Source organism: Amblyraja radiata, chromosome 3, assembly GCF_010909765.2.
Source record: "Amblyraja radiata isolate CabotCenter1 chromosome 3, sAmbRad1.1.pri, whole genome shotgun sequence".
NCBI classification, from domain to species: Eukaryota; Metazoa; Chordata; class Chondrichthyes; order Rajiformes; family Rajidae; genus Amblyraja; species Amblyraja radiata.
The window spans coordinates 111,328,040-111,354,035 of NC_045958.1; the positions used below are offsets into that span (position 1 = coordinate 111,328,040).

Below are 25,996 nucleotides of genomic sequence, written 5' to 3' on the forward strand. Positions count from 1 at the left end.
CATCAGTGGAGCTGCACACTAAATCTCGTTGCACTGACGTGCAATGACAATAAAAGATATATTATTATTATATTATTGTTGAATATATTGTCAATGAGTGTAGCACAATGGGAAGTAATTCTACTGGGTCTGGTGATTTTGGGAAATAGACTCATACTGTACATTGTGTTGACAAAGTCTTCTGTAAGGTTGTGTTGGTTAGGATTTAGTAGGTCGATATTGAAATCTCCACATAAAAAAACTGATTTGCTACTTGTTATTGAAAACATACTCTCCATCCAGCCCCTGAAGATTTTAGAGCCATAGCGCGGAAACAGGCCTCTCGGCCCACTGAGTCCGCGCCGACCACTGATCGCCGCGCACTAGCACAGGAGACAATTTGCAATTTTAACCAAGCCAATTAACCTGTACGTCTTTGGATGGAAACCGGAGCACCTGCGGAAAACCCTCCTCCTGGATCATGAAGAGAACGTACAAACTCCGTACAGACAGCATCTGTAGCCAAGATGGAACCCAGGTCTCTGGTGCTGTAAGGCAGCAACTCTACCGCTGTGCCACCATAAGGACAAATAAAGATTTAGAAATAAATTGATATGTGTGTGTTTCTTGGTAAATTATAAGACTAGGCTTGTATTCACTGGAGTTTAGAAGGATGAGGGGATATCTTATAGAAACATATAAAATTATAAAAGGACTGGACAAGCTAGATGCAGGAAAAATGTTCCCAATGTTGGGCGAGTCCAGAACCAGGGGCCACAGTCTTAGAATAAGGGGGAGGTCATTTAAGACTGAAGTGAGAAAAAACTTTTTCACCCAGAGAGTTGTGAATTTGTGGAATTCCCTGCCACAGAGGGCAGTGGAGGCCAGATCACTGGATGGATTTAAGAGAGAGTTAGATAGAGCTCTAGGGGCTAGTGGAGTCAAGGGACATGGGGAGAAGGCAGGCACGGGTTATTGATAGGGGACGATCAGCCATGATCACAATGAATGGCGGTGCTGGCTCGAAGGGCCGAATGGCCTCCTCCTGCACCTATTTTCTATGTTTCTATGTTTCTATGTTTCTATGTTTCTACAATCAAGAATCGGCACGGTGAATAAGGGTCCTCCCACACAATGTCATAGCGGTAGAGTTCCCGGGATCGATCCCAACTATGCGTGCTGTCTATACGGAGTTTGTACGTTCTCCCCGTGACCTGCGTGGCTTTTACCCGGGTTCTCCGGTTTCCTCCCACACTCCAGAGACGGACAGGCTTTAAAGGTTAATTGGCTTGGGTACAATTGCAAATTGTCGCTAGTGCGTGTAGGATAGCGTTAATGTGCGGGGATCGCTGGTCGGTGCCGACTCTGTTTCCGCGCTGTAGCTCTGAAGTAAACTAAACTAATCAGATAGTGGAAAAGGAAAAAGACAGCAGCCATTTTGGTATTTGACTCTCACCTCGTCTTCATCGGTACATCGGATTCCATCGCCCACAAACCCCTTTGGGCACGGTCCACACCGGAATCCATCCTTCGTGTCCACACACTTCACTCCACGGAAGCAGGAGTCCGTGGCGCAGCGCGGTTTCGGGGTAGTGGGGACCGCAGGTCGTATGTTCAGCTCCTCTAGATCGGTTAAACCAATACCTAAAATAAGAAATGGGACATCAAGTAACCGTTATGTCGGTGCCAATTTTGTGTCGGTAAATCACATCTGAAACGTCAAAGACTTGAGGGCAGGGCGTAGGGTCACAATCAGAATCAGAATCGCACTTAATTTGCCAAGTATGTGGTGCAACATACGAGGAATTTCGTTGGCCAGGTCAGTCATACAATTCAAAGCAACAAATCACTCAAAAACACATTTTAACAAGAACATCCACCACAGTGACTCCTACACATTCCTCACTGTGATGGAAGGTGAAATAAAGTTCAAGTCCCTTCCCTTAGTTCTTCCTCAGTCATGTAGGAGCAGGAGTAGGCCATTTGGCCCTTCGAGCCAGCACCGCCATTCAATGTGATCATGGCTGATCATCCCCAATCAATACCCCGTTCCTGCCTTCTCCCCATATCCCCTGACTCCGCTATTTTTAAGATCCCTATTTATCTCTCTCTCTTGAAAGCATCCAGAGAACCTGCCTTCACTGCCCTCTGAGGCAGAGAATTCCACAGACTCATCACTCTCTGTGAGAAAAAGTGTTTCCTCGTCTCCGTTCGAAATGGCTTACTCGTTATTCTTAAACTGTGGCCCCTGGTTCTGGACTCCCCCCAACATCGGGAACATGTTTCCTGCCTCTAGCGTGTCCAAGCCCTTAACAATTTTACATGTTTCAATGAAATTGCCTCTCATCCTTCTAAACTCCAGAGTGTACAAGCCCAGCTGCTCCATTCTCTCAGCATATGACAGTCCCGCCATCCCAGGAATTAACCTTGTAAACCTACGCTGCACTCCCTCAATAGCAAGAATGTCCTTCCTCAAATTAGGGGACCAAAACTGCACACAATACTTCATGTGTGATCCCACTAGGGCTCTGTACAACTGCAGAAGGACCTCTTTGCTCCTATATTCGACTCCTCTTGTTATAAAGGCCAATTCCCTTTCTTCACTGCCTGCTGTACCTGCATGCATACTTTCATAGACTGATGTACAAGGACCCCCAGATCCCGTTGTACTTCCCCTTTTCCCAACTTGACGCCATTTAGATAGTAATCTGCCTTCCTGTTTTTGCTACCAAAGTGGATAACCTCACATTTATCCACATTAAACTTCATCTGCCATGCATCTGCCCACTCCCCCAACCTGTCCAAGTCACCCTGCATTCTCATAGCATCCTCCTCCCAGTTCACACTGCCACCCAGCTTTGTGTCATCTGCAAATTTGCTGTTACTTTGAATCCCGTCATCCAAATCATTGATGTATATTTTAAAAGCTGCGGTCCCAGCACCGAGCCTTGCGGTACCCCACTAGTCACTGCCTGCCATTCTGAAAGGGACCCGCTAATCCCTACTCTTTGTTTCCTGTCTGCCAACCACTTCTCTATCCATGTCAGCACTCTACCCCCAATACCATGTGCCCTAATTTTGCCCACTAATCTCCTATGTGGGAGAGTCCAGCTACACTACATCCACTGGCTCTCCCTTGTCCATTTTCCTAGTTACATCTTCAAAAAATTCCAGAAGATTAGTTAAGCATGATTTCCCCTTCGTAAATCCCTGCTGACTTGGACCGATCCTGTTACTGCTATCCAAATGTGTGGCTATTTCATCTTTTATAATTGACTCCAGCATCTTCCCCACCACCGATGTCAGGCTAACTGGTCTATAATTCCCCGTTTTCTCTCTCCCGCCTTTCTTAAAAAGTGGGATAACATTAGCTACCCTCCAATCCACAGGAACTGATCCTGAATCTATAGAACATTGGAAAATTATCACCAATGCATCCATGATTTCTAGAGCCATTTCCTTAAGTACCCTGGGATGCAGACCATCAGGCCCTGGGGATTTATCAGCCTTCAGTCCCATCAGTCTACGCAACACCATTTCCTGCCTAATATGGATTTCCTTCAGTTCCTCTGTCACCCCAGATCCTCTGGCCACTACTATATCAGGAAGATTGTTTGTGTCCTCCTTAGTGAAGACAGATCCAAAGTACCTGTTTAACGCATCTGCCATTTCATTGTTCCCCATAATAATTCACCTTTTTCGGTCTTGAAGGGTCCAACTTTGGTCTTAACTAATTGTTTCCTCTTCACATGCCTAAAGAAGCTTTTACTATCCTGCTTTATATTCTTGGCTAGCTTACCTTCGAACCACATCTTTTCTCCCCGTATTGTCTTTTTGGTTATCTTCTGTTGATCTTTAAACATTACCCAATCCTCTTGCTTCCCGCTCATCTTTGCTACGTTGTACTTCTTCGCTTTAATTTTATACTGTCCCTGACGTCCCTTGTCAGCCATGGTCGTCCCTTTCTCCCTTGGAATCTTTCTTCCTCCTAGGAATGAACTGATCCTGCACCTTCTGTATTATTCCTAGAAACACCTGCCATTTTTGTTCCACTGTCATCCCTGCTAGTGTATCTTTCCAGTCAACTTTGGCCAGCTCCTCCCTCATGACCCCATAGTCCCCTTTATTCAACTGCAACACTGACACCTCCGATCTACTCTTCTCCCTCTCCAATTGTAGATTAAACCTGACCATGTTATGGTCACTGCCTCCTAATGGCTCATTAACCTCGAGGTCCTTTATCAAATCCGGTTCATTACATAACACTAAATCCAGAATTGCCTTCTCCCTGGCAGGCTCCAATACAAGCTGTTCTAAGAATCCATCACGAAGGCACTCTACACAGTCCCTTTCTTGGGGTCCAGTACCAACCTGATTTTCCCAGTCTACCTGCATATTGAAATCTCCCATAACAACCCCAGCATTACTTTTACTACATGCTAATTTTAACTCCTGATTCAACTTGTGCCCTATGTCCAGGCTACTGTTTGGGGGCCTGTAGATTAGTCCCATTAGGGTCTTTTTACCTTTACAATTCCTTAGTTCTATCCATACTGACTTCACATCTCCTATTTCAATGTCACCCCTTGCAAGGGACTGAATTTCATTCCTCACCCACAGGGCAACCCCACCCCCCCTGCCCACCTGTCTGTCTTTTCGATAAGAGGTATACCCTTGGATATTCAGTTCCCAGCCCTGGCCCTCTTGTAGCCGTGTCTCTGTAATTCCCACAACATCATACTTGCCAGTTTCTAACTGAGCTTCAAGCTCGTCCACTTTATTCCATATACTTCGTGCATTCATATACAACACTTTGACCTCCGTATTCACTTCCCCCCTCGCAATTGGCCCTGACCTTTCTCTGTTGTCCATTCTCAAGCTTTCCTTCCCATTAATTCGAGAATCTTTTGTAATTTTTCCTGTAGCCACTTCCCCTTCAACTCCTTCTTTATACTCCCAATTTGTCACCCCCCCCCCCCCCATTAGATTCTTGCTTTGCTTCAGCATAACAGAATATAGTAGGCATAAATAAATACAGAACAGATCAGTGTGTCCATATACCAATGAATATATATATATACACAAATAAATAAACAGATAAAGTGCAATGGGCTATTTAACTATCAGAGTTTTGTTTGAGTTGAGTTTAATAGCCAGATGGTTGTGGGGAAGGTACTATTCCTGAACCTGGATGTTGCAGATTTCAGGCTCCTGTACCTTCTATCTGAAGGTAGCGGGAAGAACGGAATGGATTTAAGAGAGAGTTAGATAGAGCTCTAGGGACTGGTGGAATCGAGGGATATGGGGAGAAGGCAGGCACGGGTTATTGATGGGGGACGATCAGCCATGATCACAATGAATGGCGGTGCTGGCTCGAAGGGCCGAATGGCCTCCTCCTGCACCTATTTTCTATGTTTCTATGTTTTCCTGAGACGTGCAGGTTTGTAGGGTTAATTCGCTTGGTAAAATTGTAAATGACCCCGAGTGGGATAGTGTGAGGGGTCGCAGGTCGGCGCGGACTCGGCGTTTCCACACGTGGTATGGAGGTGGCCAGTGTAAAAATATGCCGAATATGTGAAGAAGGGTCTCGACTCGATAAACGTCCCCCATTCCTTCCCTCCATAGATGCTGCCTGCCCCGCTGAGTTACTCCAGCTTTTGGTGTCTGTCTTTTTGTAAAACAGCATCGAACGTCAGAGATTGAAATTGCTGTTTTTTTCCCTTTTTCCGTCCGCCCACAATATTTAATATGAAAAAGAATATGTGATTCTGTTCCATTCTGTTTGTAGTTTATTTGGTTGATTGTTTGTTTGTCTTTTTGCACAAAGTCCGCGAGCATTTGCCACTTTTCATTTCACTGCACATCTCGTATGTGTATGTGACGAATAAACTTGACTTGACTTGAGAAGTAACTGAGAAACTTACCACATGCGTGACATTTAGCAATGGTGTAGCGCAATAAGGTGGTTTCAGTGACCTGTGAAAATAAAGCAGACTTTTAACAACCTTGGGCTTTTGTTTTTTGCTCTGGGATTTTTAAAAATTTATCGAGCCTTTTTTTGTGTGTGTTTTATGATTATATTATCTATTGAGAACTGTGTTTGCCGAACTCTTGTTTCTGCTGCGAGTAAGAATTTCATTGTTCCGTTTCTGTACACAGGAGAATGCATTTCAAGTTCAAGTGAGTTTATTGTCATGTGTCCCTGTATAGGACAATGAAATTCTTGCTTTGCTTAAGCACACAGAAAATAGTAGGCATTTACTACAAAACAGATAAATGTGTCCATATACCATGATATAAATATATACACACATGAATAAATAAACTGGTAGTGCAAATAACAGAAAGTGGTTGCTAATTATCAGAGTTTTGTCCGAGCCAGGTTTAATAGCCTGATGGCTGAGGGGAAGTAGCTATTCCTGAACCTGGTTGTTGCAGTCTTCAGGCTCCTGTACCTTCTACCTGAAGGTAGCAGGGAGATGAGTGTGTGGCCAGGATGGTGTGGGTCTTTGATGATACTGCCAGCCTTTTTGAGTGGGATAGATAGATCAGCCATGATTGAATGGAGGTGCTGACTTGTTGGGCCAAAAGGCCTGATTTTTTAAAGTTTAGTTTAGTTTAGAGAAACAGCACGGGAACAGGCCCTTCGGCCCAACGAGTCCGCACTGACCAACGGTCCCCGCACATTTACACCACACACACACTCGGGACAATTTTACGTTTATACTAAGCCAAGTAACCTACGAACCTGTAAGGTGTTTGGAGTGCGGGAGGAAACCGAAGGACTCGGAGAAAACCCACGCAGGTCACGGGGAGAACGTACAGGCAGCACCCGCAGTGAGGATTGAACCCGGGTCCCCGGCACTGTAAGCATTGTAAGGCAGCAACTCTACCGCTGCGCCACCGTGCCGCCCCTAATTCTGCTCCTAGAACTTATAAACGTATGACTTCCAACCCAGGAGATCAGTATTACCTGCTGTCTGAGCAGCTGCTTCATTTCTGCAAGCATTTCATTGAGTTGGGTCATCTGGACAACCAAATGCCTTCCTGAATCACCTGCAATGCAAAGAGAACTTGTTAACGTGGGAGGTTGAGTCTCAAGAAGGGTCTCATCCCAAAACGTTGCCTATTTATTTCGCTCCATAGATGAGTTTCTCCAGCATTTTTGTCTACCTTCGATTTTCCAGCATCTGCAGTTCCTTCTCAAACAACATGTTAACATGGGAATTTTTTTCCCGGGCATCGATAAGGAATGAAGACAGATCAACAAGATAACCGTTGAGTAGGAAGGGACTGCAGATGCTGGTTTACACCGAAGATAGACACAAAATGCTGGAGTGACTCAGCTGGACAGGCAGCATCTCTGGGGAGAAGGAAAGGGAGCCTTTCGGGTTGAGATCCTTCTTCAGACTGAGAGTCAGGTGAGAGGATGTCTAGAGATATGGAAGGGTAAGGTGTGAAAACGACAGATCAAAGCGGATGATGGTAAGGAACTGTAAAATGGTTCATTGTTAGCTGAGGGGAAGGTGACAACGAGGCATATAATCAGTAATATTTAATCAGGAGGACAGCAGAACTAGTAGATAACTTTTGCAAACAAATGTTCCCGGACTCTAGAGCTTTTGGAGAAGGTCTGGGTTACTCCAGCATGTTGTGTCTGCCTTCGATTTAAACCAGTGTCTGCAGTTCTTCCTTATACAGCCGGAGAACCCGGCAGGCCAGCCAACATCCATGGAGAGATATGAACAGAGTATTCAGATTGAGACCCTCACCTGCACTCTTTTAAGATATGGAGCAAATGTCAGAAGATAGAGATGAGGTACAGATCAGCCATGATTTAATTGAACAACAGAACTAGCTTTAGGGTGAGAGATTGAGGAACTGGATGTCTCAGCCACTTCGGCGATTTTTCAGGCCTGAAATTCATACGGTGCAAAGCCAAGGTGATACAGACACACACCGCGATGAACATGAAGGTTGGCGCTGTAATTAAGACGTCTAAAACACAGTGTACGGTAAGTCCTTTAAACGAGGGGGCGAGCAGGGGGGGGGGGGGGGGGGGGGGGGGGGGGGGGTGTCGAAGGAGGGAGAAGGAATGGAGACAACTTTTAAGAAGCCAGAGATACACGGCTGTGAAGCTCGGCGGACATTTAACATTACCGGTCGGTTATCCTTGGTTCTGAAAACTACTCCTTACGTTTTTTTTCCCCAATGAGCCAATGAAATTCACCGGTCAGCACTGGCTACAACCTACGAGAACCAGCGAGAACCTTCGATCTCCTGGCGACCCACTAGGACCTCCTGGCGACCCACCTACGGCACGAGAATTCTCGCTTCTCTCCATGGCGGCTTCATTCTAGTCGCCGCTAAATTTTCAACATGTTGAAAAATTCACGATGACCATAATGAGGCCGCGACTAGTTCACAGAATCCGGGAACTCCTCACGACCATGAAGGCGACTCCCCGGCAACCACCCGCGAACATGTGGCGACCATGTGGCGACTGCATAGTCTCCTGCAGTCGCCTAAAAAGTCGCCTAAGTGGGACAGGCCCATTCGGATTAGGTTTAGTATCGTCACACATGCTGAGGTACAAAAGGTGCTAACCAAACAGATCCAAACAGATCAGATATCTGAATCGGGTCATACTCATACAATAGATAGAGCAAGGTAGAAGATACAGAGTGCAGAATTTAGTTTAGTTTAGAGATACAGCACAGAAAAACCCACCAAGTCCGCTCCGACCAGCGATCCACGCACAATAACGCTATCCTGCACACATTAGGGACAATTTACAATTACACCAAGCCAATTAATCTACAAACTTGTACGTCTTTGGAGAGTGGGAGGAAACAGGAGGTCTCTGAGAAAATCCACGCAAGCCATGGGAAGAACGTACAAACTCCGAATATAGTTCTCAGCGGTGTAGCGCATCAGGTCCACGGAGTTCATTGTCCGCAATGGGGTAGAGGTGAATCGGACAGTGCAAGGACCGTTCAGAAGCCTGGTAACAGAGGGGAAGAAACTGTTGCTGAGTGTGGTGGTGGTGCGGACTTTCAAGCTTCTGTACCTTCTGCTGGACAGGGGCAGGGAGAAGAAGAAATGACTAAGGTGGGACAAATTACTCAATTCAACAAGTATTTTTTAATCTGCTTCTTACATCTGGCTCGGATGGATAGCGTCTTTGGCAACCTCTATCTCTACATCCTTCCTGTCATGGAGCGACCGGCTACAACGAATGTCAAAGATATATCCAAGACTAGCGTGAGGGTGAGAGGGGTAAAGTTCAAAGGAGATGTGTCCAGCAATGTTTTATTTTACACAACTGCAGTGGGTACCTGTTACCAGGGGTGTTGGCAGAGGCAGGTTAGGTAATGGTGTTTAAGAGGCATTTCGATAATAGACAATAGACAATACACAATAGGTGCAGGAGTAGGCCATTCGGCCCTTCGAGCCAGCACCGCCATTCAATGTGAGCATGGCTGATCATCCCCAATCAGTACCCCGTTCCTGCCTTCTCCCCATATCCCCTGATTCCGCTATCTTTAAGAGCCCTATCTAGCTCCCTCTTGAAAGCATCCAGAGAGCCGGCCTCCACCACCCTCTGAGGCAGAGAATTCCACAGACTCACAACTCTCTGTGAGAAAAAGTGTTTCCTCGTCTCCATTCTAAATGGCTTACTCCTTATTCTTAAACTGTGGCCCCTGGTTCTGGACTCCCCCAACATCGGGAACATGTTTCCTGCCTCTAGCCTGTCCAAACCCTTAACAATCTTATATGTTTCAATGAGATACCCTCTCGTTCTTCTAAACTCCAGAATGTACGCCCAGCCGCTCCATTCTCTCAGCATATGACAATCCCGCCATCCCGGGGATTAACCTTGATAAGCACATAGTTATTCAGGGAATGAATGAATGAATGAATGAATGAATGAATGAATGAAAACTTTATTCATTCATGAAAAGATATTGATCAAGTGCAGGCATAGATTAGGTTAAACTGGCATCATGTTCGGCACTGACATTATGTACCAATGGGTCTGTTCCTGTGCTGTACTATTCTGTGTCTGTATCAAGGAAAGACAAAAAGTGTTGGAGTAACTCAATGGGTCAGGCAGCATCTCTGGAGAACATGGATAGGTGACCTGTCTGGAATTTTTTTTTTTAAGTCAATGTTCATACCGCTGGGTTTAGTCTAGTTTAGTTTAGAGATACAGCATGGAAACAGGCCCTTTGGCCCACCGGTTCCGCGCCGACCAGCGATCCCCGCACATTAACACTATCCTACACCCACTAGGGACAATTTTTACATTCACCAAGCCAATTAACCTACAACCCTGTACGTCTTTGGAGTGTGGGAGCAAACCGAAGATCTTGGAGAAACCCCACGCAGGTCACGGGGAGAATTTGGGATCGAACCCGGTTCTCTGGAGCTGCATTCGCTGTAACCGTGACCGGTTGTAAGAGCTGCCCAAGCGAAATATAAGGTGCTGTTCCTCCAAATGGCGCTGGGCCTCACTCTGACAATGGAGGAGGCCTGGGACAGAAAGGACAGTGTGGGAATGGGAGGGGGAGTTAAAATGCTGAGCAAGCGGGAGATCAGGTAGGTTTAGGTGGACTGAGCGGGCGTTTGGTCTCACCGATATATAGGAGTCCACACCTGGAACAGCGGATACAGTAGATGTGGTCGGAGAAGGTGCAAGTGAACCTCTGACTCACCTGAAGACTGTCGGGGTCCTTGGCAATTAACTTCAAGTAACCCTTGCTTTCCATCACTTCCTGACTAGTTCTCCGACCAGTCTTACTGTCTCCAACGACATTTTATCTCCGTTTGCTTTGTTGTTACCTTCTCCCAGTTATCAATGATCTATTCTACATTTACCTTGATCTCCATTCACTTTGCCCTGTTTTCACGTCTTCACACGTCCTTATCTACAGTATCTATCTCCCTCCCCCCTGACATCAGTCTGGAGAAGGGTCTCGAAACATCACCCATTCCTTCTCTCCAGAGATGCTGCCTGTCCCGCAGAGTTACTCCAGCTTTTTGTGTCTATCTATGAATGGGTAACGTTTCAGGTTGGACTTTTCTTCATGACCCGAAACGTCACCTATCCATGTTCTCCTGAGCTGCTGCCTGACCTGCTGAGTTACTCCAGCGCTTTATATCTTTCTTCAGAATAAACCAGCATATGCAGTTCCTTGTTTGGAAATAATTTGTCTGTGTCTGTGTCTGTCTCTATCTATACTTATGTCTGTGTCTATGTCTGTGTCTATGTCTTTGTCTTTGTCTATATCTGTGTCTATGTCTAGTCTATGTATATGTATATGTCTATATCTGTGTCTATGTCTATGCCTGTGGTCTGTGTCTATGTCTGTGGCCTGTGTCTATGTCTATGTCTGTGGTCTGTGTCTATGTCTGTGTCTATGTCTATGTCTATGTCTATGTCTATATCTGTGGTCTGTGTCTATGTCTGTGGTCTGTGTCTATGTCTATATCTGTGGTCTGTGTCTATGTCTGTGGTCTGTGTCTATGTCTATGTCTGTGGTCTGTGTCTATGTCTGTGTCTATGTCTGTGGTATGTGTCTATGTCTGTGTCTGTGTCTATGTCTGTGTCTATGTCTGTGGTCTGTGTCTATGTCTGTGGTCTGTGTCTATGTCTGTGTCTATGTCTGTGGTCTGTGTCTATGTCTGTGGTCTGTGTCTATGTCTATGTCTATGTCTGTGGTCTGTGTCTATGTCTGTGGTCTGTGTCTATGTCTATGTCTGTGATCTGTGTCCGTGGTCTGTGTCTGTGTCTATGTCTGTGGTCTGTGTCTATGTCTGTGGTCTGTGGTCTGTGTCTGTGGTCTGTGTCTATGTCTATGTCTGTGGTCTGTGTCTATGTCTGTGGTCTGTGGTCTGTGTCCGTGGTCTGTGTCTGTGTCTATGTCTGTGGTCTGTGGTCTGTGTCTGTGTCTATGTCTGTGGTCTGTGTCTATGTCTGTTGTCTGTGTCTATGTCTGTGGTCTGTGTCTGTGTCTATGTCTGTGGTCTGTGTCTATGTCTGTGGTCTGTGTCTATGTCTGTGGTCTGTGTCTATGTCTGTGTCTGTGTCTATATCTGTGGTCTGTGTCTATGTCTGTGGTCTGTGTCTATGTCTGTGGTCTGTGTCTATGTCTGTGGTCTGTGTCTATGTCTGTGGTCTGTGGTCTGTGTCTATGTCTGTGTCTGTGTCTATATCTGTGGTCTGTGTCTATGTCTGTTGTCTGTGTCTATGTCTGTGGTCTGTGTCTGTGTCTATGTCTGTGGTCTGTGTCTATGTCTGTGTCTATGTCTATGTCTGTGATCTGTGTCCGTGGTCTGTGTCTATGTCTATATCTGTGGTCTGTGTCTATGTCTATGTCTATGTTTGTGATCTGTGTCTATGTCTATGTCTGTGGTCTGTGTCTATGTCTGTGGTCTGTGTCTATGTCTGTGGTCTGTGTCTATGTCTGTGGTCTGTGTCTATGTCTGTGGTCTGTGTCTATGTCTGTGGTCTGTGTCTATGTCTGTGGTCTGTGTCTATGTCTGTGTGTCTATGTCTGTGGTCTGTGTCTATGGTCTGTGTCTATGTCTGTGGTCTGTGTCTATGTCTGTGGTCTGTGTCTATGTCTATGTCTGTGGTCTGTGTCTATGTCTGTGGTCTGTGTCTATGTCTGTGGTCTGTGTCTATGTCTGTGTATGTGTCTATGTCTGTGGTCTGTGTCTATGTCTGTGGTCTGTGTCTATGTCTGTGGTCTGTGTCTATGTCTATGTCTATGTCTGTGTCTGTGTCTGTGTCTATGGTCTGTGGTCTGTGTCTATGGTCTGTCTATATCTATGTCTATATCTGTGGTCTGTGTCAGTGGCCTGTAACCAATAAGCAAGGGGTTAAGGGGGTAATGAGTGCTCCTCTCATGAATCCTCCTGCTTGCTACTGTGGTCTATGGTCTGTGGTCTGTGGTCTAGGTCTGTGGTCTGTGGTCTATGTCTGTGGTCTGTGGTCTAGGTCTGTGGTCTGTGGTCTGTGTCAGTGGCCTGTAACTAATAAGCAAGGGGTTAAGGGGGTAATGAGTGCTCCTCTCATGAATCCTCCTGCTTGCTACTGCTTACCTGCAATGCCAGCAGCATCACTCTGTTGCAACATGCAATCCTGGAGCGCCGCCACCTTATTGATCGACCCTCCCAAGACGAACTTCACATCTTCTACAGAATCCTGCAAAGAGCAAAAAATGAATCAGCGTGAGACAAGGTTCCAGCTCCATCACTTGCACACACTCACTGGTCAATACAAGGGTATCGTCAGCAATTGGGAATGGAAACGTTCCCAGGACCAAGGGATTTTTTTAGTTTAGTTTAGTTTAGAGATACAGTGTGGAAGCAGGCCCTTCGACCCACCGAGTCCGCGCCGACCTGCGATCCCCGCACACTAACACTATCCTACACACCAGGGACAATTTACAACGATACCAAGCCAATTACCCTACAAACCGGTACGTCTTTATAGTGTGCATGGAAACCGAAGATCGCGGAGTAAACCCACGCAGGTCACGGGGAGAACGTACAAACACCGTACAGACAGCGCCCGTAGTCAGGATCGAACCCGGGTCTCTGGCGCTGTGAGGCAGCAACTCCACCGCTGCACCACCGTGCCACCCCTGATTGAACATTGTAATAACCTACCACAAGTGTAGTCTCTTCCTGTATAATACGGTACCATGGAATAAATGAGTTTGCAATCATCCCAGCAAGGAAGCAGAGTTCAATCCTCACCCCTGTCCCCACCTGGACCCGTCTAACCCTCTTCGTCACCCTCCTTCATCTCTTTTCATTGGAGACCCTCATTGGAGGGGCAGCACAGTGGCGCAGCAGTAGAGTTGCTGCCTTGCAGCGCCGGAGACCCAGGTTTGATACTGATTGCCGCCTCACGACTACGGGTGCTGTCTGTTCAGAGTTTGCACGTTCTCCCTGTGAGCGCGTGGGTTTTCTCCGAGACCTTCTGTTTCCTCCCACATTCCAAAGACGAACAGGTTTGTAGGTTAATTTAGCTTGGGTTTGTATACTTGGTATAAGTGTAAATTGTCCCTAGTGTGTGTAGGCACAGTGGGCCGAAGGGCCTGTTTCTGTAAAACTGAAAACTAGAACTAAAACCCTCGGAATACATTTAGTCGAATTTTACTGGACTTTTCTCCTGCACGAAACATTATTCCCTTCGTCATGTATCTGTACATTGGGGATGGCTCGATTGTAATCAATTATAGTCTTTCTGCTGACTGGTTAGCACGCAACAAAACTCCCAATCTCCCAACCTTGTGGGAGATTGTACCTCCTGCAGTTTTTTGTTATTTATCGGCACATTCTCTGTAGCTATTATACTGTGTTCGATATTATTAACCACTGGTTATTTTTATCATTAGCATGTTCATGAGTAGGACTTAATCCTACACATGTACAGTATTATTTGAGATTATTTTAGTTTAGGGATACAGTGTGGAAACAGGCCCTTCGGCCCACCAGGTCCATGCCGACCAGCGATCCCCGCACACTAAGACGATCCTGCACACACTAGGGACAATTTACAATGATACTAAGCCAAACCAACAATCCTGTATATCTTTGGAGTGTGAGAGGAAACCTGGGCACCCGGTGAAAACCCACGCAGGTCACGGGGAGAACCTACAAACATCGACCCGTGGTCAGGAACGAACCCTGGCCTCTGGCGCTGTGAAGGCAGCAACTCTACCGCTGCGCCACCGTGCCGTCCCCTGGATTTGACTGTCATTCATCATTCATCGTCGTTGAGAACATTAGCGACTCAGTGGCGCTGGTTCCCGACGGGAACGGTGACGGACGCACCACACACCTCTGTCCTCCAGTTCCTGCGGACTTCCCCTCCTCACCCGGCAAACCAGGTGGGGGAGACGGTTTAGTCGCTGACTATCCAACCACGGAGCAGGTAGCACGGGATTACATGGTACCCGTGAATGGTACATTAAGGTACACGGGACAATAATAAACAAACAAATTAATCAATATTATAATAAATAATAACCATTGCTACTTGAAGATCGATTGCTCTTTAGTGAAAGGAATTGAGAAAACTGTAATGAAGCGGATTATTGCTTGGGTTTAGTTGTCTTAACATCCATCTACTGAAACTCTGCTGTCCTCTGGAAAAGACTGAGTGTCTGAACGAGAGGTCTGTGGATGGAATGTAAGTTATCCAAGTGACCTCATTGCTTCCAAGCTGAGCTGTGGGAAGGAAAGTGAAGCACCACTGCCCCCCGATGGTGACAAACAAAGGTGCAAGTGATAAGATTTTTAAAATATCCTTCAGTGTTTGTGGTGTTTTGTGTCGAAGTCAAAGCTGCGATCCCTGGACCATCGTAAGTGTTGCTTATTAAGTCATGTTCCTCAGGGAAGCCTTTCCTTTGGCAGCATGTGTGCCTTCTGTGTAAAAAAAACATTTACACCTTCTGTGTAAAATAAGTTACCCCGCACATCTCCTTTACACTTCGCCCCCCCCCCCCCCCCCCCCCTTACTTTCAAGCTATGCCATCTAGTATTTGATTTTTCCATCCTGAGGAAAAAGTTTCTGACTGTCTACCCTGGGTGTCCTTGTACACCAGTCACTGAAAGTTGGCGTGCAGGTACAGCAGGCAGTGAAGAAAGCTAATGGAATGTTGGCCTTCATAACAAGAGGATTTCAGTAGAGGAGCAGAGAGGTTCTTCTGCAGTTGTATAGGCTCTGCTAAGACCACATCTGGAGTATTGTGTACAGTTTTGGTCTCCTAATTTGAGGAAGGACATCCTTGTGATTGAGGCAGTGCAGAGTAGGTTCACGAGATTGATCCCTGGGATGGCGGGACTGTCATATGAGGAAAGATTGACAAGACTAGGCTTACATTCACTGGAGTTTAGAAGGATGAGGGGATATCTTATAGAAACATATAAAATTATAAAAGGACTGGACAAGCTAGATGCAGGAAAAATGTTTCCAATGTTGGGCGAGTCCAGAACCAGGGGCCACAGTCTTAGAATAAAGGGGAGGTCATTTAAGACTGAGCTGAGAAAAAACGTTTTCGCCCAGAGAGTTGTGAATTTATGGAATTCCCTGCCACAGAGGGCAGTGGAGGCCAAATCACTGGATGGATTTACGAGAGAGTTAGATAGAGCTCTAGGGGCTAGTGGAGTCATGGGATATGGGGAGAAGGCAGGCACGGGTTATTGATTGGGGACGATCAGCCATGATCGCAATGAATGGCGGTGCTGGCTCGAAGGGCCGAATGGCCTCCTCCTGCACCTATTGTCTATGTTTCTATGTTTCTATCTATGTCTTTCATAATCAGAACAACAGACGGCCAACCATGTCATCTCTGGGTACCCGCTCTACCACCCACCAAACGGAGCTCAGGGCCCGGCAGACATTGACCCAGAGACAACAACCAGGCTGCTCAACACCCGGCTTGAGATCTAACTATTCCTTTGGTTTATGTTTCATTCACAAGAAAGCACCGTGTTCTTATCACACATGGTACTAGAAACCATAACTCCCTACGCCATCACCACAACAGCACCAAGCTGCCATGTCTTATTACTAAAATCGGAATTCAATAAAATGAATTGCATGGCTTGAAGCAGGAGTAAATAATTTACTTGACATACTCTAGTGACACATGGAACATAGAAGTGTACAGCATAAGAACAGGCCCTTCAGCCCACAATGTCTGTGCTGAACATAATGCCCAGACCATCTTGTATCTAATGCCCCTGTCCCACTTTGGAAACCTGAACGAAAACCTCTAGAGACTTTGCGCCCCACCCAAGGTTTCCATGCGGTTCCCGAAGGTTGCAGGAGGTTGCAGGTAGTGGAAGCAGGTAGTGGAAGCAGGTAGGGAGACTGACAAAAACCCCCGGGAATCGCACGGAAACCTTGGGTGGGGCACAAAGTCTCCAGAGGTTTCTGTTCAGGTTTCCTAAGTGGGACAGGGGCATAACTCACATAATCTATATCCCTCTATTCCCTGCATGTCCACCTGCCTTTCCAAACGTCTCTTGAATGCCATTATTGAATCTGTCTCAACCACCACCCCTGGCAATGTGTTCCAGGCACTCTCCAACTTCTGTGTTAAAAAAATTACCCCGCACATCTCCTTTACACTTTGCCCCCCCCCCCCCCCCCCCCCCCCCCCTCCTTCTTACTTTCAAGCGATGCCATCAAGTATTTGATTTTTCCACCCTTGGGAAAAAGGTTCTGACTGTCTACCCTATCTATGCGTGTCATAAATTTATACACCTCCACTAGGTGTCTCCACAACCTCCAGTGTTCCTGAGAAAACAATCCAAGTCTATCCAACCTCTCCCTGTTGCTATGTAATACCCCCTAAACCAGGCGTCATGTTGGTCAATGACAAAGTCCATTTAGAAATCCATTGGAAGCTGCCCAGCATGGACAATGTCAAAGGAAAGACAGGATATTTCAAAGCGCTGCACTGCATTGTAAAGGCACCTTCACAGAAAAAAATTCGAAGGACTTGCATTCACCAATTTAATTGCAAACTGCCTTTCATTATCACAGGATGTCTTAAACGGTCAACAAAGCACTTTTCATGTAAAGGACATTGTACAAGAGAGGCCATCGCGGCTATTTATTCACAGGTGGGTTTCAGAGGCTGCAATTGTGTAATGACCAGATGACCTGCTTTAGTTTAGTTTAGTTTAGAGACACAGCGTGGAGATCGCCCTTCGACCCAGCGAGTCTGTGCCGATCATCGATCAACTGTTCACTCCAGTTCTATCCTACACACTAGGGACAATTTACATAAAGCGGTTGACCTACAAGCCAGCACATCCTTGGACTGTGGAATGAAACCACGCAGGTCACGAGGAGAACATACAAACTCCGTACAGACAGCACCCGTAGTCAGGATCGAACCCGGGTCTCTGGCGCTGTGAGGCAGACTCTCTACCGCTGCGCCACCGTGCCGCCCCTTAGAGGTGGTGGTGATTGAGGGTGCAACTGAAGAAGTGCCCAAACCATCACCCATTCCTTCTCTCCAGAGACGCTGCCTGTCCTGCTGAGTTACTCCAGCATTTTGTGTCCATCTTCAGTTGAAGTAACCTGTCTATCTGTCCTCAAGAGAGCGCGATAAGATCTTTCACATCTAATTGAGATGTGGTTCAATGTCACATCTGATTGACTGCAGACCCTATTATTGCCGTCCTCCCTCAGGCTACATGAGATTGGTAGCACTCATGTCTTTGATCAGATCTTAGGAGTAGAATTTGAATAGGAACTTCTGAACGTCGACACTTCACGCTGCCTCGGCAAGGCCAGCAACATAATCAGGGAGCAGTCTCAGCCCTGGTCACTCCCTCTTCTCCCCTCTCCCATCAGGCACGAGGAACAGAAGTTTGAAAACTCACACCTTGCAGACACAGGGATAGTTTCTTCCCAGCTGTTTCGTTTTAGTTTAGTTTAGTTTATTGTCACGTGTACCGAGGTACAGTGAAAATCTTTTGTTGCGTGCTAACCAGTCAGCGGAAAGACTGTGAAAGTGTTACAATCAAGCCATTCACAGTGCACAGATACATGATAAAGGGAATAATGTTTAGTGCAAGACAAAATCCAATTAAAGATGGAACGTGGGTCTCCAATGATGTAGATAGTAGCTCAGGATCGCTCTTCAGTTGTTGGTAGGATGGTTCCGTTGCCTGATAACAGCTGGGTAGAAACTGTCCCTGATTCTGGAAATGTACGTTTTCACACTTCTGTTCCTCTTGCCTGTTGGGAGAGGGAGTGACCAGGGAGAGGGAGAGGGAGTGACCAGCGTGAGACCCTTCTATGATTATGACTATGAAAAGACTAGGCTTGTATTCACTGGAGTTTAGGAGGATGAGGGGCATATCTAATAGAAACTTATAAAATTATCAAAGGACTGGACAAGCTAGATGCAGGGAAAATGTTCCCAATGTTGGGTGAGTCCAGAACTAGGGGCCACAGTCTTAGAATTAAGGGGAGGTCATTTAAGACTGAGGTGAGAAAAAACTTTTTCACCCAGAGAGTTGTGAATTTGTGGAATTCCCTGCCACAGAGGGCAGTGGAGGCCAAGTCACTGGATGGATTTAAGAGAGAGTTAGATAGAGCTCTAGGGGCTAGTGGAATCAAGGGATATGGGGAGAAGGCAGGCATGGGTTATTGATTGGGTATGATCAGCCATGATCACAATGAATGGCGGTGTTGGCTCGAAGGGCCGAATGGCCTCCTCCTGCACCTATTTTCTATGTTTCTATGTTTCTATTATGCTGATGTCTGTATTCACAAGCCAGGAGTAGAATTTGAACTGGAACTTCTGAACGTCAATGACCTATCTCATCCTGGCAAGGGTGTGCAAACGCACACCTCCAGATTCAGGGACTCTTTCTTCCCAGCTGTTATCAGGCAACTGAACCATCCTCTCACCAAGTAGTCATAGAGTGATACAGTGTGGAAACATGCCCTTCAGCCCGACTTGCCCACACCGGCCAACAATGCCCAAGCTACACTAGTCCCACCTGCCCGCGTTTGGTCCATATCCCTCCAAACATGTCCGATTCATAAGTAGAGAGCAGGGTTGACCTTCCATCTACTCAGTTGGAAATGTTTAATTGGACTTTACTGGACTTTATCTTGCACTAAACGTTATTCCCTTTATCAGTACACTGTGGATGGCTTGGTTGTAATGTGTGGGAAAGAACTGCAGATGCTGGTTTAAATCGAAGGTAGACACAAAATGCTGGAGTAACTCAGCGGGACAGGCAGTATCTCTGGAGAGAAGGAATGGGTGACGTTTTGTGTCGAGACCCTTCTTCAGACAGAAGCAGTAGACTGAGAGTCTGAAGTAGGGTCTCGACCTGAAACGTCACCTGTTCCTTCTCTCCAGAGATGCTGCCTGTCCCGCTGAGTTACTCCAGCATTTTGTGTCTACCTCCACTCGATTGTAATCATGTATAGCCTTTCCGCTGACTGGTTGGCGCGCAACACAAACGCTTTCCACTGTACCTCTGTACACATGACAATAATAAAGTAACCAAAACTGTATCAGCGCGAGAAAGCTACCCACAGACATAGTCCATGCCTGAGCTGAGTTATGCCTGCATTCATAAAAATTGTTCTTGTTCTCAGGTTTATTAATAAACCACTTATGCAGGAAGGAACTGTAGATGCTGATTTACACAAACACAAGATTCTGGAGTCACAGTGGAGGGATGGAGAGAGAGGGAAAGCAAGGGTTACTTGAAGTTGGCAAAGTCAATATTCATACCAAGGTTCACAAAAATGCTGGAGAAACTCAGCGGGTGCAGCAGCATCTATGGAGCGAAGGAAATAGGCAACGTTTCGGGCTGAAACCCTTCTTCAGACTGATGGGGGGTGGGGGGGGGGGGCGGCGGGTAGAAGAAAGGAAAAAGGAGGAGAAGGAGCCTCAATATTCATACCGCTAGGTTGTAAGCTGTCCAAAGTGAAATATGAGATGATGTTCCTCCAATTTCCGCAGGGGGTTCATACTGACAGTGGAGGAGGCCCAGGACGGAAAGGTCAGTGTGGGAATGGGAGTTAAAATGTTTGGCGACCAGGAGATGGCATAGGCCAAGGTGATAGTAAACCACTTGAACTTTGCTCATAGGCCCGTTTGTTCTCTAGTCTTGTGCCAAGTTACATTGTCATTTCATGTGTTTCTGTTCCAAATCTATCATCTGGAAGCGGTAATCAACAAATTACTGCTCCCCTCTCTCACCGTTATTTATTACCTATTAAAAATAAGAAACCAGAGTGGAACACTGTTCCGCACTTCCCGGCCGTCAGACCCCGACATGCTTCCAGAGGTAATTACTCGCGATTACTGCCCCCGTAGAAAGCCATCTTGTTTGGAATGAATAGCAGCTGAATGTTACCGCCTGATGCAGATGTAGCCGCGGCCCATCGCAGTTCAGCCACAGCAAGCGGCCTGGTGACTTTAACGAGCAGGAGCTGAGTGGCTAAACTGTGCAAGTGGAGTGGGGAAATCCATCCCGCCTTACTCAAACTTCTCATTCGGGAAAAGAACTGCTGAAAAAGGAGTATGACGGAATAATAATCCGGGGCCAAGCAGGTGGCAAGACAGACACAAAATGGAGCCAGGGCCATGTAGGAGCATGGCGGCACGGTGGCGCAGTGGTAGAGTTGCTGCCTAATCCCCCTGTCCCACTTAGGAAACCTGAACGGAAACCTCTGGAGACTTTGCGCCCCACCCAAGGTTTCCGTGCGGTTCCCGGAGGTTGCAGGTGGTTGCAGGTAGTGGAAGCAAGAAGGGAGACTGACAAAAACCTCCGGGAACCGCACAGAAACCTTGGATGGGGCGCAAAGTCTCCAGAGGTTTCCGTTCAGGTTTCCTAAGTGGGACAGGGGCTTTACAGTGCCAGGGACCTGGGTTCAATCCTGACTACGGGTGCTGTCTGCACGGAGTTTGTACATTCTTCCTATGACCTGCGTGGATTTTCTCCGAGATCTTCGGTTTCTTCCAACTCTCCAAGGACATACAGCTTGGTACGAATGTAAATTCTCCCTAGGGTGTGTAGGATAGTGTTATAATGCGGGGATCGCTGGTCGGCACGGACTAGGTGGCCCAAGGGGCTTGTTCCTGCGCTGTATCTCTAAACTAAACTAAACGAAAAGGAGAGAAGCCCAAGGAGCTACATATTGTCTCCTGTCACAAGGATCCCCTAAATGGTGCAAAGAGATGCCTCACAGAGCCACGGATCCGGGTTTGATCCTGAGTGCTGTCTCTGTGGAGTTTGCATGATCTCCCGGTGACCAAGTGGGTTTCGTCCGGGTGCTCTGGTTTCCTCCCACATCCCCAAAACATACAGTTTTGGCCTCCATAAAGAGCCCAGAGGGTGTAGGGAGTGGATGAGAAAGTGGGATAACATCAAACTAGTTTAACGGGTATTCAAAGGTGTGCGTGGACTCCCTGGGCTGTAATTCCATGCTCCACACTCAATTCCATTCAATCAAAAATTGACCGTGGTGGCACGGTGGCGCAGCGGTAGAGTCGCTTACAGCGCCAGAGACCTGGGTTCAATACCGACTACGGGTGCTGTCTGTACGGAGTTTGTACCTTCACCCTTTGACCGTGTGGGTTTACTCCGAGATCTCCGGTTTCCTCCCACACTCCAAAGACGTACAGATTTGTAGGTTAATTGGCTTGGTGTAAATGTAAATTGTCCATAGTGTCTGTAGGATAGTGTTAATGTGCGGGGATCGTGGGTCGGCGCGGAAACGGTAGGCCGAAGGGCCTGTTTCCGCGCTGTATCTCTAAACTAAACTCAGCTGAACAAAAATTAATTTAGGTGACATTGGTTATATTCAGGACATTTAAACAAACCCTGCTCCCCCTCTTTAAAGATGGAATGAACATGTTAATACGGGCAATAGTGTGCAGCTCTGTTCACCACATAACAGAAGGCTTTGGAAAGAATGCAGAAGAGGTTTACCAGCTACCGCCAGGATTACAAGGGCATTAACTATTATGAGAGGGAGACAAACTTGGATTGTTTTCTCTGGAGTGTCGGAGGTAGAGGGGAAACCGGATAAAAGTATATACATTTATGGGAGACATAGATAGGATAGAAACATAGAAAATAGGTGCAGGAGTAGGCCATTCGGCCCTTCGAGCCTGCACCACCATTCGATGTGATCATGGCTGATCATCCAACACAGTATCCTGTACCTGCCTTCTCTCCATACCCCCTGATCCATTTAGCCACAAGGGCCACATCTAACTCCCTCTTAAATATAGCCAATGAACTGGCCTCAACTACCTTCTGTGGCAGAGAATTCCACAGATTCACCACTCTCTGTGTGAAAAATGTTTTTCTCATCTCGGTCCTAAAAGACTTTCCCCTTATCCTTAAACTGTAACCCCTTGTTCAGGACTTCCCCAACATCGGGAACAATCTTCTTGCATCTAGCCTGTCCAACCCCTTAAGAATTTTGTAAGTTTCTATAAGATCGCACCTCAATCTTCTAAATTCTAGAGAGTACAAGCCGAGTCTATCCAGTCTTTCTTCATATGAAAGTCCTGCCATCCCAGGAATAAGTCTGGTGAACCTTCTCTGTACTCCCTCTATGTCAAGAATATCTTTCCTCAGATTAGGAGACCAAAACTGTACACAATACACCAGGTGTGGTCTCACCAAGGCCCTGTACAACTGCAGTAGAACCTCCCTGCTCCTATACTCAAATCCTTTTGCTATGAATGCTAACATACCATTCGCTTTCTTCACTGCCTGCTGCACCTGCATGCCTACTTTCAATGACTGGTGTACCACGACACCCAAGTCTTGTTGCATCTCCCCTTTCCCTAATCGGCCACCAGAGACATAGATAGGATAGACACTTTTCTTCATCATTCTTCTTCATTCATCTGAACTCCATCGAGTACAGACCCAGTGCCATCCAACGCTCGTCATATGTTATCCCACTAATTCCTGAGAATTTTCTTGCAAACCTCCTCTGGACCCGCTCCAGAGCCAGCAAATCCTTCCTCAGATATGATGCCCAAAATGACTCACAATATTCCAAATGCAGCCTGACCAGCGCCTTATAGAGCCTCAGCATCAAATCCCTCTTTATGTATACAAGCCCTCTTGAAATAAATGCCAGCATTGAGTTTGCTTTCTTTACTACCGATTCGACTAGCAGATTAACTTTTTGGGAATCCTGCACCAACACTCCCAAGTCCCTTTGCACCTCCCCATTATCTCCCCATTTAGAAAATAATCTGTGCCTATATTCCTACTACCAAAATGCATGACTCCACACTTTGCTACACTATATTCCATCTGCCACTTCTATGCCCACTCTCCCAACCTGTTCAAGTCCTTCTGCAGAGGCCCTGCTTTCTCTACACTATCTGCCCCTCCACCTATTTTCGTATCATCCGCAAACCTGGCCACAAATCCTTCAATCCCCTCGTCCAAATCATTAATATACAACGTGAAGAGTAGCGGCCCCAGCACCGAGCCATGCGGAACTCCACTAGTCACTGGCAGCCGAGCAGATAAAGCCCCCTTTATCATCACCCTTTGTCTTCTGCCATCCAGCCAACCTGCTATCCATGCTAGTATCTGCCCTTTGATACCGTGGGCTCTCATCTTCCTTAGCAGCCTCAGTTGTGGCACCTTATCAAAGGCTTTCTGAAAATCTACTGACGTCTCCTTTGCCTGTCCTGCTATTTACTTCTTCAAAGAATTTACTTGCTAAGACTGATCATTTGACTGGAACTCATAAATCTTTCTAATCACGCTATTCTCTGTACAGTCGGTGGAACTAAAGTGCGTTCGGGACAGTTGGCGGCGTTATCTTCAGCCGTACCTGAGCCCGCCTGTGGGCCGTGCGTATTTCGATGGAGTCTGCGTTCTGCGGCATCTTGGTGAAGAGGGGGGGCAGATTGTGGGCGGAGCCGGCCTGCGTGCAGTCGATGTAGAGTTCGGCGGCGGCAGGGCCGCGCCGCAGCCCGCTGACGTGCAGCAGCACCGCGTGCCGCTTCCCGTCGGCCAGCGGCACGTTGTGGAACGTGGTCACCTGCGGCTTCCCGTCGCTCTTCATGTAGCGGACACTGACTGTGGATGGAAGCAGAGAGAGCAAGTCAATAGGCAATAGACAATAGGTGCAGGAGTAGACCATTCGGCCCTTCGAGCAAGCACCGCCATTCACTGTGATCATGGCTGATCATCCACAAGTCGTACAGTCATACAGCGTGGAAACAGGCCCTTCAACCCAACTCGCCCACACACACCAACACGGTTTATGTTCAGAAGTTCTAGGAACAGAATTAGGCCATTCGGCCCATCAAGGCTACTCCGCCATTCAATCATGGCTGATCTATCTCTCCTTCGCAACTCAATTTTCCTGCCTCCTCCCTATAACCTCTAAAACCCGTACTAATCAACAATCTGTCAATCTCTGCATTAAAAATATCCACTGACTTTGCCTCCACAGCCATCTGTGGCATAAAAATCCACAGATTCACCACCCTCTGACTAAAGAAGTTCCCCCTCATCTGTTTGCTGAAGTCATACAATATGGAAACAGGCCCTTCGGCCCAACTTGTCGACACAAACTAACATGACCTATCTACACTAGTCCCACTTGCCTATGCTTGGCCCATATCCCTCTAAACCTGTCCTATCCATGTACCTGTCCAAATGTTTCTTAAATGTTGCGATAGTCCCTGCCTCAACTACCTCCTCCAAGAATCCCTTTTTGCATAGGTCCACCCTCCGCCACCTCCAGTTTAAATTCCATTTGGAATATTTTTGGAGGAGCAAGAACCAAGAAGAAGAATAAAAACCCCAGATGCATCACAGCACGGTTTGGGAACAGCTCCATCCAAGACCACAAGACATGGCAGCAAATTGTGGAAGCAGCGCAGACCATCACACAAACCAACCTCCCTTCCATTGACTCCATTTACACTTCACGCTGCCTTGGCAAGGCCAGCAGCATCATCAAGGGCGAAGTCGCACCATGGCCACGCCCCCTTCTCCATCAGGCAAAAGGGATGGAAATGTGAAAAATGTGAATCTCCAGTTTCAGGGACAGTTTCTTCCCAGCTGTTATCAGGCGACTGAATCATCCCATCAACAACTATAGAGCAGTCCTGCGCTACTATCTACCTCATTGGAGACCCGCAGACCATCTTTGATTGGAATTTACTGGGCTTTATCTTGCACTAAACATAATTCACGTTATTCATAGAAACATAGAAACTAGGTGCAGGACGAGGCCATTCGGCCCTTCGAGCCAGCACCGCCATTCATTGTGATCATGGCTGATCGTCCCCTATCAATAACCCGTGCCTGCCCTCTCCCCATATCCCTTGACTCCACTAGCCCCTAGAGCTCTATCTAACTCTCTCTTAAATCCATCCAGTGATTTGGCCTCCACTGCCCTCTGTGGCAGGGATTTCCATAAATTCACAACTCTCTGGGTGAAAAAGTT

At 46.8% G+C, this 25,996-nt stretch overlaps 1 protein-coding gene across 1 annotated transcript in view; it reads right to left on the reverse strand.

Annotated features, from left to right (window-relative positions):
• thbs4 (thrombospondin 4) overlaps positions 1 to 25,996 on the reverse strand; it is a 106,443-nt gene that overhangs the window by 54,272 nt on the left and 26,175 nt on the right. The window contains exons 4-8 of the mRNA XM_033018587.1: positions 24,368 to 24,615; positions 13,090 to 13,192; positions 6,953 to 7,035; positions 5,904 to 5,955; positions 1,436 to 1,623 (exon numbers count right to left, since the gene is read on the reverse strand). Of these exons, the coding sequence (XP_032874478.1) occupies positions 1,436 to 1,623; positions 5,904 to 5,955; positions 6,953 to 7,035; positions 13,090 to 13,192; positions 24,368 to 24,615 (674 nt within the window). The remainder of the gene's footprint in view (positions 1 to 1,435; positions 1,624 to 5,903; positions 5,956 to 6,952; positions 7,036 to 13,089; positions 13,193 to 24,367; positions 24,616 to 25,996) is intronic.